At 46.2% G+C, this 13,922-nt stretch overlaps 1 protein-coding gene across 5 annotated transcripts in view; it reads right to left on the reverse strand.

Moving 5' to 3' along the window:
* Pask (PAS domain containing serine/threonine kinase) overlaps positions 1–13,827 on the reverse strand; it is a 41,410-nt gene extending 27,583 nt beyond the window's left edge. The window contains exons 1-6 of one of the 5 annotated variants that reach the window (XR_015737737.1): positions 12,807–12,985; positions 7,008–7,243; positions 5,360–5,595; positions 4,496–4,666; positions 1,906–2,046; positions 733–867 (exon numbers count right to left, since the gene is read on the reverse strand). Coding sequence is in view for 4 of the 5 variants with exons in the window: in XM_048441936.3 (XP_048297893.2) it covers positions 733–867; positions 1,906–2,046; positions 4,496–4,666; positions 5,360–5,595; positions 7,008–7,194 (870 nt within the window). In the remaining variant the exon portion in view is untranslated. Of the gene's footprint in view, positions 1–732; positions 868–1,905; positions 2,047–4,495; positions 4,667–5,359; positions 5,596–7,007; positions 7,244–12,806; positions 12,986–13,058; positions 13,205–13,673 lie in introns of those variants that run through there. The other 4 variants (XM_048441936.3, XM_048441935.3, XM_048441934.3 and 1 more) reach the window with 4 other exon arrangements.
* Between the last annotated feature and the right edge of the window lie 95 nt (positions 13,828–13,922).

A 13,922-nucleotide genomic window follows, 5' to 3' on the forward strand; every position in this document is an offset into this window, starting at 1 on the left:
AGACTTTAAGAAGTCAGTATGAATCAGGCTTTCACCGTACCCCAATCTCCCTGCCACTCCCTGTGAAATACAGCTGTCCACCTCCAGGAGGTGATGGCTGACTAACAAATACCAAGTGTGTCTGTGAGGGTGTCTCCAGGTATTGATGTGTGTCTGAGTAGTCTGAATAAGGAAGAGTCATGCTCAGTGTGGGTGGCACCATCCAGTCAACTCAAGGTTTGAAGAGAAAAATGAGGAAAGGAGCAATTGGAATCTCTCTTCTGCAGCTGGGATGCCCCATGTCAGAACTCCGGGCACTCTAACTTTGAGTTCTGGAACTCCCCCCAGAGGCCCTCAGGATTCTTAGACCTTCAGTCTTGGATGAGCAACACCCAGGACATACCCTAGGGTCTCCAGCTTGCAAGTAGCTGCATAATTAAGGCATCAACTCCCCCAACTAATTGTGTGTAGCTACACAAAAATCCTATCTGTTCAGTTTGAAGAACTCTAACCAGGATACAAGTTTACCCTACGCATCAACGTATCCTCCTAGGCCCTCAAGAAAGAGAGGGTTTAGGGGACAAGGTTTGTCAGTCAGGAGACAACATGACTCTAGGCGTTGGTGAAGCCTCAAAGCTCAGAGAACTAGAGTTGGAGCTTTGCCCCATCCAAGAATGGTCCTGATGTCAACTTACAGGGTCTAGTCGAAGAACTCAAGACCCAGTACCCAGTGCAAAGGGTTCAAACACCTACCTTTGGGACATGTTGACCAGGAGGAGGGAGCTGCATCGATGGAATCAAGTCTGTAACACACTGCCCAACTATATCCATTGGAGATGTGAACCCATGGAGATGAGCAAAGAGACTGTCACACGATGTGATAGTTCCCTGGGGAGATAAAAGTAATGCTTCTGACAGGCGCTTCTCACAATTGTCTTTAAACTTCACTGAAGTTTATGCTCTAATGTTTATAAACCAAATGCAAGAACAATGTCACAGCTCCAATATTCAAAGCCCAAGAGGAATGCCATGGGCTTTCACAAGAACAATACCATTTTCTCACTCTACCAAAGTGACTTTCTTGAGAACTCTCCAAAAGCCCTGGGTCAACTGGGGGGGGGGGGGGTGACGCAGTGAGTACAGCTTTAATACCAGCACTCAGGAGGCAAGAGCAGGCATATCTCTGTAAGTTCAAGGCAAGGCCAGCCTGGTCTACAGAGCGAGTTTCAGGACAGTCAAGGCTACACAGAGAAACCCTGCCTCAAAAAAACAACAACTGTAAACAGAGACTGCACTTTCATCTCCTGGCTGCCCAGACCCAAATAATCACACAGAAACTATATTAATTACAACACTGTTTGGCTGATGGCTCAGGCGTATTTCTAGCTAGCTCTTAAATGAACCCATTTCTATTAGGCTATCTATTGCCACGTGGCTGTAGTGTTACCTCATTTTCTATATCTCTCACTTTCTTGGCAGCTGGCAGCTGCTTGACGCCACCTACTCTCTCTATATATCTGTTAGGATTTTCCGCCTGGCTTTATTCTGTTATATGGCCAAAAGAGCTTTACTCATCAACCAATAAAAGCAACACATATACAAAAGGACATCCCACATCAAACAACAACAAAAAAGCCCCGATCCAGATCTTCAATAAAAACACCCCAGTTCATGTTTAAGTACTATTCTAAAAGAGTAGCATCTTTAAGCTTAAGAACAATCTTGAGTAGTTATGATTCTATTCCCATTTTATTGATAAGGAAATCTGAGGTATCAAGGACTGGACTCCTTGCTCAAGCATGCAGTTAGTAAGGGCCATAGCCAAGGCAAATCTCTAGTTAGCTTTGGCATTTCCTTCCTAAGTTATGAAAGGGGAGGAGAGCATTGTGTTAGCAGGAGATAGCTGCAATTTGGAAACATACTCACATCACTCTGGAAGGCAACCCAGGCTGAGACCCTCTCCACGGGCTCCAGAACCACTACACAACACAAGCCACGTTCTTGCTGCAACCTCTTTATCCACACAGAGACTGGAATCTTCTCCCCACTTCGGCTAACAACATCAACCTGTAGAAATATATTTCCTGTACCAGGGTGCACAGCAACTGCAGTGAATTCTGCAACTACCATGGCACAGTGCCTCTCATCAGGAGAGACCTTCCCCAGTGCTTCAACGCGTCAGTGCAGTCAGAAACCTACCAAAGTGTAAATAGTCTTCTAGTCCTCAGTGCTACAGTCTGACTGAATTTTTATCAAGAGGGTTTTCATATTCAGTGTGATGGCCAATTTTTAGTTGCCACCCTTGATTGAGAAACACCTAGAAAACGCCTGACACAAACATAGGGTGTACCTATGATGGTATTTGCAGAGTACTGGTATGTATCATTGAACCAAGAGGGTAAAACCACTCTTGAATGGGAGGCAGGCGCCTATAAGGAAAAGAAAAGCAGCAGGTAAGGAGAGCTCCCATGTACACTCAACAATCCTTTTACTGTTGGTGTTAGTGGGTTTTGTTGTTAGGATCTCACGTGGGCCAACCTGCTCTCAACCTCCCATGTTGCCTAAGATGCCTTTCAACTCCTGGTCTCCTATGTGGTGGGATTACAGGTATAAATTATCACTCCAGCTTTTCTGACGTGAGTGGGTGCTTTCTGCTGTGGCTATCACCCATGGACACTGAACTCCAGACTTCAGTTTTGAATGCACTCCTGCACCAGCAACATTCCAGGAGGTTTCATTCTCCAGACTGAGGCTGCATCATCAATCCCTGTGGTCCTGGGGCTTTTAGATTCCTAGACTGAGTCATTACTGATTCCACTGGGTCTGCAGCCTACAAACAGCTACTGTAGAACTATCCAGCTTCTAACCATACAAACCAATCTAATAAATCCCTTTATCCAGATACAGTGGCCCTGTGCATCTGAAAAACTGACCAATACACTCAGCTTCACAGTAAGGAAGGAGGAAAAAAAAGTGGAATCTGTAATTTCTTAACCACTATGTGGGTGGTGGTGGCACATACCTTTAATCTCAGCACTCGGGAGGCAGAGGTAGGCAGATCTCTCTGAGTTCAAAGCTAGCCTGGTCTACAGAGTGAGTTTCAGGACAGCCAGGGCTACACAGAGAAACCCTGTCTTGAAAAACAAAAGCAAAAATAAGGAAGGGAGGGAGGAAGGAAGGAAGAAAACATTAAGGACTGGAGAGATAGATAGTTCAGTGGTTAGAGTTCTTGCTGCTCTTTCAGAGGATCCAAGTTCAGTGCTACACTGGGCAACTCACAATTACCTGTAACTCCAGCCCCGGTGGCTATTACACCTTCCTCTGGCCTCCTTGAGTTCCCACATACATATGTACATACATGTAAACATGCACATAAATAAAAATAAAATTAAATATTTTAAAAAGAAAAAATAAAGAGGAATTAACATGTGCTGAAAGCTATAATTACTTTTTTGGTAGTTTTGGAAGTAATCAGCTTCTTGACCCAGTAATTTGTTGATACAACTGACCCTGACCAAGTTCTCATGCCTGGAGCTTAGTCTTCTGCATCCTATATTCAACTCACCTGTCAATGTCCCAGATATACCCAGCATATACTTAGGAGAGAGGACCAAAACTCTCCAGTAAAACACTCCTATCCCATCACCATATAGCAAATAAATGGAATGTGTGGCTTTAAAGATAAGAATCAGGTGCAGTGATAAAATTGTATCATTTCAGAGGGCTCTGGAAATAGCTCTACAGTTAAGTATTTGCCATACAAAGACAAGGACCTGAGTCAGGATCCCCAGAAACTCACTTAAATATTGGGTGGGAATGGAGGCCCACCTGTTAGTCCAGTCTCATAAGACAGAGACTGGACACCCAGAGCAAGTCAGCTAGCAAGACTTGGGTTTGACTAAGAGTCCCAGCCTCAATGAATAAGGCAAAAGAGTGATAGAGGATGATTTCTGACATCAACCTCAGGAGGGCACATGCATGCACACACATATGCATGTGCGCACACACACACACATACAAGAAAAAAAGGGGAATCTATCACTTTTCTGGAACTCTCACGTGATACCTGCAGTTTTTAAAAATGTAGTCCAAGCTTTAACCCTCACTAAAACATTAAAACAAAGTGCCACAGTCACTACATACATCCCTCTTAAATACTTTGGTTTTAAAGGGCCCGTCCTTCTTCACATCTGAAGAAGGGAAATAGTACCAGGACCATGTTCCAGTGAAGATGCTAAACTTAGGTGCTGCCAGACATATAGCAGAACAAAGCTCAAAGCCAAAAGTGAGGCAAGGAAATGAGAGCCCTTCCCTTTACATGCTATTCTTGCCTTAAAGACAGGCAAAGCACTGGGCAATGGTAGCACACGCCTTTAATCCCAGCACTCGAGAGGCAGAGACAGGTGGATCTCTGTGAATTAAAGGCAGCGACAGAGAAACCCTGTCTTGAAAAACCAAGAAATAAAAGGCAAAGCATTCTCCCCACCCCTACCCTACCTTACCCACACTCACTCACCACTGTGCCAAACACCACTGCAGCATGGCCATCGGCCTCCACATGCTCCTCACTTAGGGCTTCTACCACCTCGGAATCAGACTTGAGGAAGAACTGTGCAAGCTTCTGGCCAATCAGGTCATGACTGCTATACCCAAGGAGGCTGCAGGCTTTGTCATTGGCAACCAGAATCTGCAGAGGACACACATACTTCCCATCAGGGGCTCAGTGGTGCTCACACTCTGTACCTCAGATACACCCACCCAATCAAGGCCAGCTATAGCCAAGGCCCTCCACCAGCCAAGACAGGCACATGCCTATCAAGACTAGGAAGCTAGGAGAGGGCTGGAGAGATGGCTCAGCATAAAGGTGCTTACAGCCAAGACTAACAAGTTGAGTTCAATTCCTGGGATTCACAAGATAGGAGAAAACTGACTCCCACAGGGCTGTCCTCTGACCTCCACACTCACACTGTAGCACACATGCACCAACACACACACATTTGCACACACACACACAAATATAATATGATCAATTAACATAAGACTATTTTTAAAAATGAGGAAATTTGCATCATTCCACTCCTGTCTAACAGTCTCAGCTCCTGTAGAGATGAATGTACACAGTACAAATACATCTCATTCAGGCACTAAATTTCATTTACATAACTAAGTCAACATGCTAAAAGTATAACAGAGAATGCACCTCATATCCTTTCTCTCGAACCTTTGTCCAAAAAGGAAAAATTCTTGTCTCTTTTGCATCATATAGGTAAGATCAACTATCTTTCTAATTACATTTCAAACACAAATTTCTCTGTTGAAGGAACCAAGTTTGACAACTCCAAATCCCCATCTATGCTGGGCCTCAAACTGCAGCAAATACCTCTGTGGTCTTGGCATCCACGGTAAAGACAGCCTTGTTGGGGTTGCACACAGGAGTGGAGTGCAAGGGTGCAGAGCACCCTGAAGCCAGGCCACGTAGCAAGGAGCAGCAAGAAGTACTGCCCAGAGGCCCAGCTGCAGGGTCGGCATGCTCAGATGGAGCAGAACAGTGCAGTTTGCTTGTGCAAATGTTCTGGGCAGCCAGTGATGAGAGGCAGTAAGAACTCCATCTGTCTTCTGTGAGGAAAGGAAGGACAGAAAGTATTAGATCTCAGACAGCTACCAAAACAGGCCTCTAGAACAGGCAGTGTGTGGCCTGCACAGGACTCAAGCATTGTATAACCCACAAGTGCCAATGTGTGACTGAACGAATCTCTCCAAAACAACCCTCTAGGGCTCAATGGTATCCATCAATATTGTCTGAGACATACAGACAGCTCAACAACATTTCTGTCTAGGTCACACACTAAGGCCTTGCCCTTCACACCTAGAAAGTTCTTGCTTACAATGCCTCCTCTCTCAAATACCAGTCATCCCTAACAACTGCCTGGTCACTTGCTCCTGAGAACTGTCAGACAACTTAAAGGCTACCTGTTGCCCACCATCCTACCTGCTTCTTCCCATGAGCTCTGTCCCCATCACTCTAAAGGAGCTGCTCTTAGCCACCTCTCTAATAGTTCCAAAATGCTCAGCCCATCAGCAAACCTTCAGTCTTCACTCCACTCCACCTACCGGAAGCACTGAGCTCTCCAGTCAGACCCCTATCTGAACACCTGAGTGCTTTCCCTTCCCCTCTTCTCACCACCAACTGACCCATCCACCTCTCCCATTTCCCAGCACCTTTACTACCTTACTTGGCGCCTACACTTACCTCTAGCTCCAATCACTTCCAAGACCCAACTCCCCGTGCCTCCCACACTGGCCTCTTTCCTTCTGAAGTTTAAAGTCAAATGCATATAGCCTGAGTCTTCACCACTCTCCCACCCTGTCCTTTCTCCTTTCTTCTGTGCCTTCTTCTAGTACCTGACCTCAGCCTAACTTCCCCAAGGTCACCCACTTGCCTCAGCAGTGACCAAGTCAGTGCCCTACTCACACCTCTACCTTTTTGCCCTGTTCCCTGAGCAGCTGCCTGGGGTATCCTTCTGAAATCAATCTTCCATGTCAACACTGAAGCAAAGAACCTGGTCAATGCCAAGCAAAGCAGCCTCCTGGGAAGCTGTGGCCTCTGCCTTGCACCACTGGCCCTCTCCCAGGACCAAACATACCTGATGTCCCAGCAAGCTGCTCTGTGACCTCAAGACAGGATCCTAACCCTTACTGTGCTCTGTTCTGGCCCATGAACATCTGTCATCCTAAAAGACTTCCCTGCTGTCTAGATCCCCCTCAGTTTCAAGTACATATCTTACTGTCCTTCAATCCTTCCCCACCCCAACCCCACAACCCTGTCACACAACACTAGATAGGTTAGCTCTTTCCTCCCGGCTATGGTCCAGGCCCAGGGATGGCCCAGTACCTTGGAAGACACCTCTCCCTGGCAAGAAAACATAAACGATCTTTTGGTCCCTAATAAAACAGTTCCCAGGGGAGGAACTGCAACTCCATGTTTTTAGTTTACAAGGTTGATGCCCACAACATCACAAGATGATTACCAGAGAGTGCCATCCGGCTCTGGCAGAGTCTGGAAAGCCCATTCTTCCTGCTCAGGTGTCTATGGGCTATGGAGAGTGGCTTGCTGGGTTCAGAGGAGGTCTGAGAAGCTGGACCTTCCTGGGCAGGAGAACTCCCAGACAAGCATCTCCAGTCCTTAACAAAAATAGGTGGACTCCCATCCTCCATGAAGAGCAGGCCAACTGGTCACTAAGTTCCCAACTCCAACAGCCCTCAACTGGAAAACAAAGGGTGTATGATTAAGATCTGCAGTATAGAACACAGAAGCAGTCAAACCAGCCCAAGTCCTGGCGTCCCAGAGATCCTGATCTACAGAGTGAGGATAGTCAGGCCAAATCTGTGCTACAAGAAGCTTTTTCAGAGAAATACACAGAAAGGAGTGGAGAAACAAGAAGGGACGTGGAAAAGAAGCAAGGAGTACTGATGTGGGGGATGTCCTTCTGTAAATGTGTTGCTTTTATTGGTTGATAAAGCTGTTTTGGCCAATGGCTTAGCAGAGTAAAACCAGGCAGAGAGTAGGTGGAATCAGACAGACACCAGCCAGCCGCCAAGAAAACAAGACATGTAGAAAATGAGGTAATGCCACAACCGCGTGGCAATACATAGACTAATAGAAATGGGTTAAGATGTAAGAGCTAGGTAGAAATACACCTGAGCCATTGGCCAAACACTGTTATGATTAATATAGTTTCTGTGTGATTATTTGAGTCTGGGAAGCCAGGAAATGAAAGCACAGTCTTTGTTTACAGAGTGCAGTGGGGGTGAGCAACAAGAGAAGGCAGAAAATGCAGGTCCACACGTGAGGATATGTTCCATGATCAAGGTCTCTCTGGATGCCTTAAGAATCAGCCATACAAAGAACATCTTGAAGCATACAACAAAAGTAAAACCACATTCAGAGACAGGAGCAGTCAGGATAGTGTTGTTTCAACTCTATTCTGATATAAACGTAGACTCAAATACAGAAAAATCCCCTTGCCCTCACTGAATTTCCGAGTGACAAGACATTTCAGAACTACAACACAGTGTCACACTAGAAAACTAACCCACTCTCCAGTGTGTACGCTGAGTTCCGAGAGTTTTGTCCTATGTGCTTACTCTCATGACTTCCCACAGTGGACACAATGAGTGTCTCCATGCATCTTACTGCCATGTATGAGAACCTAAAGATTATATTAACAGTTCCCCATGCTTAAGGCCATTCCACAGACAGCCACGAAGAAGAAAGTATTCTCTGCCAGGAGTGGGCAAGGCCCACCTTGTAATCCAGTGATTGATAAAAACAAGAACACACTGTGGGGCCAGTATCAGGACTATAGTTGGATTCTCCCATGACATAGGGAGACCACAGGTCCAAAATACACCCACCTTAAGCATGAGCCCCTTCTTCTAGGCTACCTTCCAAAACCTCATAGTTCACAAAAGTCTGGCACACTTCTGAGGTCCACACCAGCCTTTTCCTATACAGCATTCCCATACTAGCACATTTAGACCTGAAAATTAGATAAGAAACTGCCTCACAAGAAGCACAAGTTAGGATAGGCAGGGGGCAAACCCTTGTGACATCTAGGAAGGGACAGGCACCTACTCTTACAAACCACCTGGACCTAGTAAGGAGTTCCTCGGAGCCCAGTCCTTGAGTTGTATACTGACTTTTAAGGTGGTCACAAAGTCTTTTTAAGCTAAGTAAGCTGTTGTGATACACCTCTGTAATCCCAGCTATTGAGAGGTGGAGGCAAGAAGCTCAGAAGTACAAGGACATCCTCAGTTACATAGTTAGCTCAAGACCAGCCAGGAATAGTGAGACCTTGTCTTAAAGAAAAAAGGTATTTCTTTAACAATGTAGGAAGGGGGAAGAGCAGCACCTGTTGTATTAGCAGGTTGTGAGCTTCAATATAACTTGGTAACAAGTTGATCACAGTGGAGTATCTGATATACTCAGAAGTCTACGGGCCTTAGTTAACAGCTCCTGAGCACAGCAGGGTAGGGACCCTTACACAGAAAGAACAAAATGCTGACATTACTACATGCTATGAAGCTATACAAAGTAAATAAATGGACAACAGGACATGGTCAATTTCAAAAGTAGACCAAGAAATACAAGTCTGACATACATGTGAAATCCATGAGGTCTCCCCCAGCACAATTGCACCGAACAGACAACTTGGCTTTTAAGTATTAGTTCCCGTGTAAAATAAGGATAACAGTAACTTACGCCCTATAGCACTCCTGCAGGATTTCAAGAGTCAAATCAGAACTGAGATCAAATAAATACTTAATAACTGGGATTTGCTAGTTTTAAATAGTTGAAGAACTTAGAGTGAAATTGCATCCTATGTTTTCCTCTGAACAAAAATTAGTTCTGGGTGAATTCAAGAACAGAAGATAAAAATTCAAGAAAATGTCAGAGACAGTAAGATGGCTCTGCTTGCCATGGAAGCCTGATAACCTGGAACCTATGTAAAAAGATGAAACAAGAAAGTCAACTCCACAAAGTTGTTCTCTGACCTCCCCTTGTGCACCTATGTACATACATGTAGATACACGCGTGCGTGCACACACACACACACACACACACCATATACACATACAATAACAACAAAATTAAAATATAAATGACTTTGATCCTCCAAAAAGAGAAAGAAAACGTCAAGGCTAGGAACATGATCTGAGCAACCCATGTAGTTTGCCAGCGCTCACCAAAAATGCCATTCCGCACATCTCTGAAACATTTGAAGGGAGAAGAACTTCCAAAAGGTAAAAATGACAAGAACTGAAAACAGAGAAGAGCTATCCTACAACCTCTAAAACAGGTCAGGAACTCCAGTAGAGAGCCAATTTGACCCCAACTCCATAAGACATCCTGTCCTAGTAACCTTCTCAGAAGCAAAGAATGCTAAACCAGGCACAAGGTTTTCAGAATTACACCTATCAAATATACTATGTTCAAACAAACTGAGAAGGAAAATTTCCTGAAAGACCACACTGCGGAGATCAAGTTAGAGAAATCCACACACATAGGCAGCAAGATAGACAAGGATAGTCAGACAGATAGATAGACAAAATAGTCCTTGTCTATTCAAGGCAGCATGGTTGCACAAGGTAAGAGCTAGTAAACCAGTTAGGAAGAAAGGCAAGTAGGCAAGAAGAAGACAGAAGGGAAGAAGGGAGGGAAGGCGAGGGGGAGTGGGGGGGAGAAAGAGGGCACGCAGGTAAAAAGAAAATTAAACAACTTAAATACTCTGAAAAAGAATGTTCTGATATAATCAACAGTAAAAGTAAAAGAATTGTGTACAAGAACCAGTCTTAAGCAGGGCGCACATCTGCTTTTAGTCCCAGCACTCAGGAGGCAGATCTCTGTGAGTTCAAGGCCAGTTTGGTTCACAAAGCGAGTTCCAGGACAGCCAGGACTGATACACAGAGAAACCCTGTCTTAAGAAACAAAAACAAGCGGGCGGTGGTGGCGCACACACCTTTAATCCCAGCACTTGGAAGGCAGAAGCAGGCGAATTCTGTGAGTTCAAGATAAATCTTAGAAGTGTAAGGAGTGAAAAACCTTCCAATTGCAAAAGGTTATGTACAATAAGATCCCTTTCCCTTTTTATTTTTGTTTTGTTTTGTTTTGTTTTGTTTTGTGGGTTCCCCCCCCCCCCTGAAACAGGGTTTCTCTGTAGCTTTGGAGCCTGCCCTGGAACTAACTCTTATAGACCCGGCTGGCCTCGAACTCACAGAGATCCGCCTGCCTCTGTCTCCGGAGTGCTGGGATTACCACCACCACCCAGCTCTTTTTTTTTGTTTTTGTTATGTTTTTTTCAAGAGAGGGGTTCTTTGTGTAACAATCCTGGCTGTCCTGGAACTCACTTTTTAAACCAGGCTGGCCTTGGAATCACCAAAATCCACCTGCCTCTGCCTCCCATGTGCTAGGATTAAAGGTGTGCACCACCACCGCCCAGGAAAGTCCTTTCTTTTAACATAAAAAAATCTAAATGCATTGCTTAAAGATATACACATGCAAGATAACACTTCAACAAGACTGAAAGCCTGTACATCAGGCAGATGGTTCCCTTGAATCTGGCAGAGCAATAAAATTAGGAGGCAAAATGGGGCGGCCTCCTACTTCCTAAGTTGGGGTGGCGGGTTTAAATGTGTTTGCTTTCATTGTTTAACACCTCTTTTTATGTGTGTGTGGGGGGGGGAATAGGTAGCTGTGTATGTATGTGCACCACGTGCATGTAGGAGCCTGAAGAACTCAGAAGAGACATCAGATTCCCAGGAACTGGAATTACAGACATTGAGTCACCATGTAGGGGTTGGGAACTGAACACAGGTCTTCTACAAAACAGTAAGTGCTCTTAACTGCTGAGCCATCTCTTCAAGACGCATTTTATTTTCATTATAATGCATGACTTTTAATGCATTTTTATTATATTTGTGTGTGGTCAGGGGAGAGTGAAGGAGGGAGGAAGGAAAGGAGGGAGGAAGGGGGAGCTCCCATATGTGGAGGTTGTTATGCCCAGATCACGGAGTCCCCCGAAAACCAACTAGGAGACCAAGTCCTGTATGTTAAAGCAAAGAGCCTTCATTCTTACAAAGTTTGCAACCTTGGACTCTCCATGTGTCCAGCCTATGGGAATGATAGAGAAGGCCCCCAAGCTTAGCTGGGGTTGGGTTGTTATAGTAGCAAAGGTGGGGGTGAGGGATTGCTAAGGTTCAGGACCACTGATTGGCTGACATTTGTCTAGGGGTGTCCTGGTGAAAAAACATGGGTGTGGGCTGACAGGTGATCCTATCTACAACATTGGAAAGTTAGGAATTTCCTTTGGACTGTCAGTTCCTGAGTAGTGCCTGGGTGGTCTCAGTTTGTGGTCTTTACCAGAACCAGGTATTGCCCTAGGGTAAACTACTGAGATTCAGGCCTCCTTCCTACAGAGGTCAGAGGCTCAGTTCTCTCTTTCCACCACGAGGGTCCCAGGGATCCAAACCAAACTGTCAGACTTTGGCAGCAAGTGCTGTTATCCCCTGAGCCATTTTGCTGAGCCCAAACTGTCGAGTTTTGATTCCTTTTGTTTTTTGAGGCAAGGTCTCCAGAGCACTCAAAGTGCTCAGAAGACAGGAAGGCACCATCAGCCTGACAACTGTTGTCTTTGTGTGGAGCTGAGTACTAGACCCAGAGTAAACCCCGTATAAGGACTATTTGCCCTCACTATTTTGCATATTGCATACATAGGCACAGACACTCAATATGCGATCCTAGAAAGCAACAACTCAATATGAAATAAAAGCAGCTACATAGAGTGTTCAAGGCTATATGACACACCACCTTGTCTAAAACAAAATAAAGATATGTAGGAGCTAGAAATGTATGACTTTGGAATGCATAACTTTCCTTCAAGTAGTAGCGTTTTAATATCAATGATGTACATCTTCTCTAGGCATCTAAATGCACTAATTACTGCTACAGCAAACAATGATACAATCACACTGTGGTTTTCTGCTTTTAGAACCAACCTATGACATTTAATTATGGCTCCCTAATACACTGCCAATGTCACCAAACCTTGTTTCGTTTTTTAGAAGTTGTATAACTTTATAACATATTGTTATAAAATCTTAATTTATAAAAGAAAAATACCATTCTTCAAGCTAAATTGTCAACGCTACAAATTTTTAATTTAAAAGTAATACAGGAACTGGAGAGATGGCTCCTTGTGTTATAAGTTTTTATTATGCAAACACGAGGACCTGAGTTTAAGTCTTTAATCAGGCATGGATGCACGTACCTGCAATCCCAGAATTAGGGAGATGAAGATAAGTGAATCCCCAGCGCTCACTGGCCCGCTAGCCTAACCTAAAAGGAAAGTTTGGGGCATTCCGGTGCTGGCGGCTTCTGTGCGCGGGTCAAACGGCCGGAACCCGCCACCACTCGGGCCGGGGCCGGGGCCGGGGCCGGGTGAAAGGAGTGAGGGCGCGCGAGGTAAGGGACCACGCCTCGCCGCCACCCGCAAGAGAACTTCAGAACACTGGTGTCTCACCTGAGGCCGGCTACCGTCCCGGACCGATTCACAACGTGAAGATCCCGCGCGCTTCTACCTACTGACCAATCGCAAACCGACGTGCGCAGAGTGACAGACGACAAGAACCAACCGGACACGCCTATGGGCGGGCCTCAGCGAAAGCGAGCTGCTGAGCGCGCGCAACGGTTGCTAGGGACTCACCGGACACCACCCTACCGCGCCTCCAAAGAGCCAAAAGAGATCGGTTTCTCTGTCGTTTCCGCCCCCCCCGCCCTACCCCACCCCCCACGCCAAGGGACTGTCGTTTACTCCCACAGCGGACCGAGGACGGTGAGCGACTCGCAGTCCTTCTTTCGACGGCCACATTCTCAAGGTGGGCGGGAGTGGAGGGGGGTGGGGGGGATGAGCGGAAGCGGACGACGCGGCGTGAAGTGGACGCGGCGAACTTGCGCCCCCGAGCCGGACCGTGGCCGCCCCTCCCTCCTGCTCCGAGCACCCGCGAAAACCCGCCCGTGGCGCCAGTCAATCAACGCGCAGGCGTGGAACAAAGCTGGCCCCTGACCCACCGGCCCGTCGTGCAGACACACATCAGCGAGGCTTCCCGAGGTCGCGCATCGCGCATGCAAGTCTCACCTGCCTCACCTGTGGCCTGTAGCGCTCTCCTGACCGCCGTACTTCCACGCCTCCGAAAGCCGACGTGGTGGTTTGGGCGAACCCGAAAGTTTGAAGTAGCTCCCATGCTTCCTGATGCCTTGCGGGGAAGTCAGCTTTCGCCTTGCTCGCCTAGACGCCACTCACTCCTCTTACACCTAGCTCAGGTGGAGCCGGCACCTACGGGAACTACAACTCCCATGAAGCACTGCGTTCACGCAAGCGCGACAA

The sequence above is a fragment of the Myodes glareolus genome, chromosome 1 (genome assembly GCF_982192425.1).
Source record: "Myodes glareolus chromosome 1, mMyoGla1.1, whole genome shotgun sequence".
Lineage (NCBI taxonomy): Eukaryota > Metazoa > Chordata > Mammalia > Rodentia > Cricetidae > Myodes > Myodes glareolus.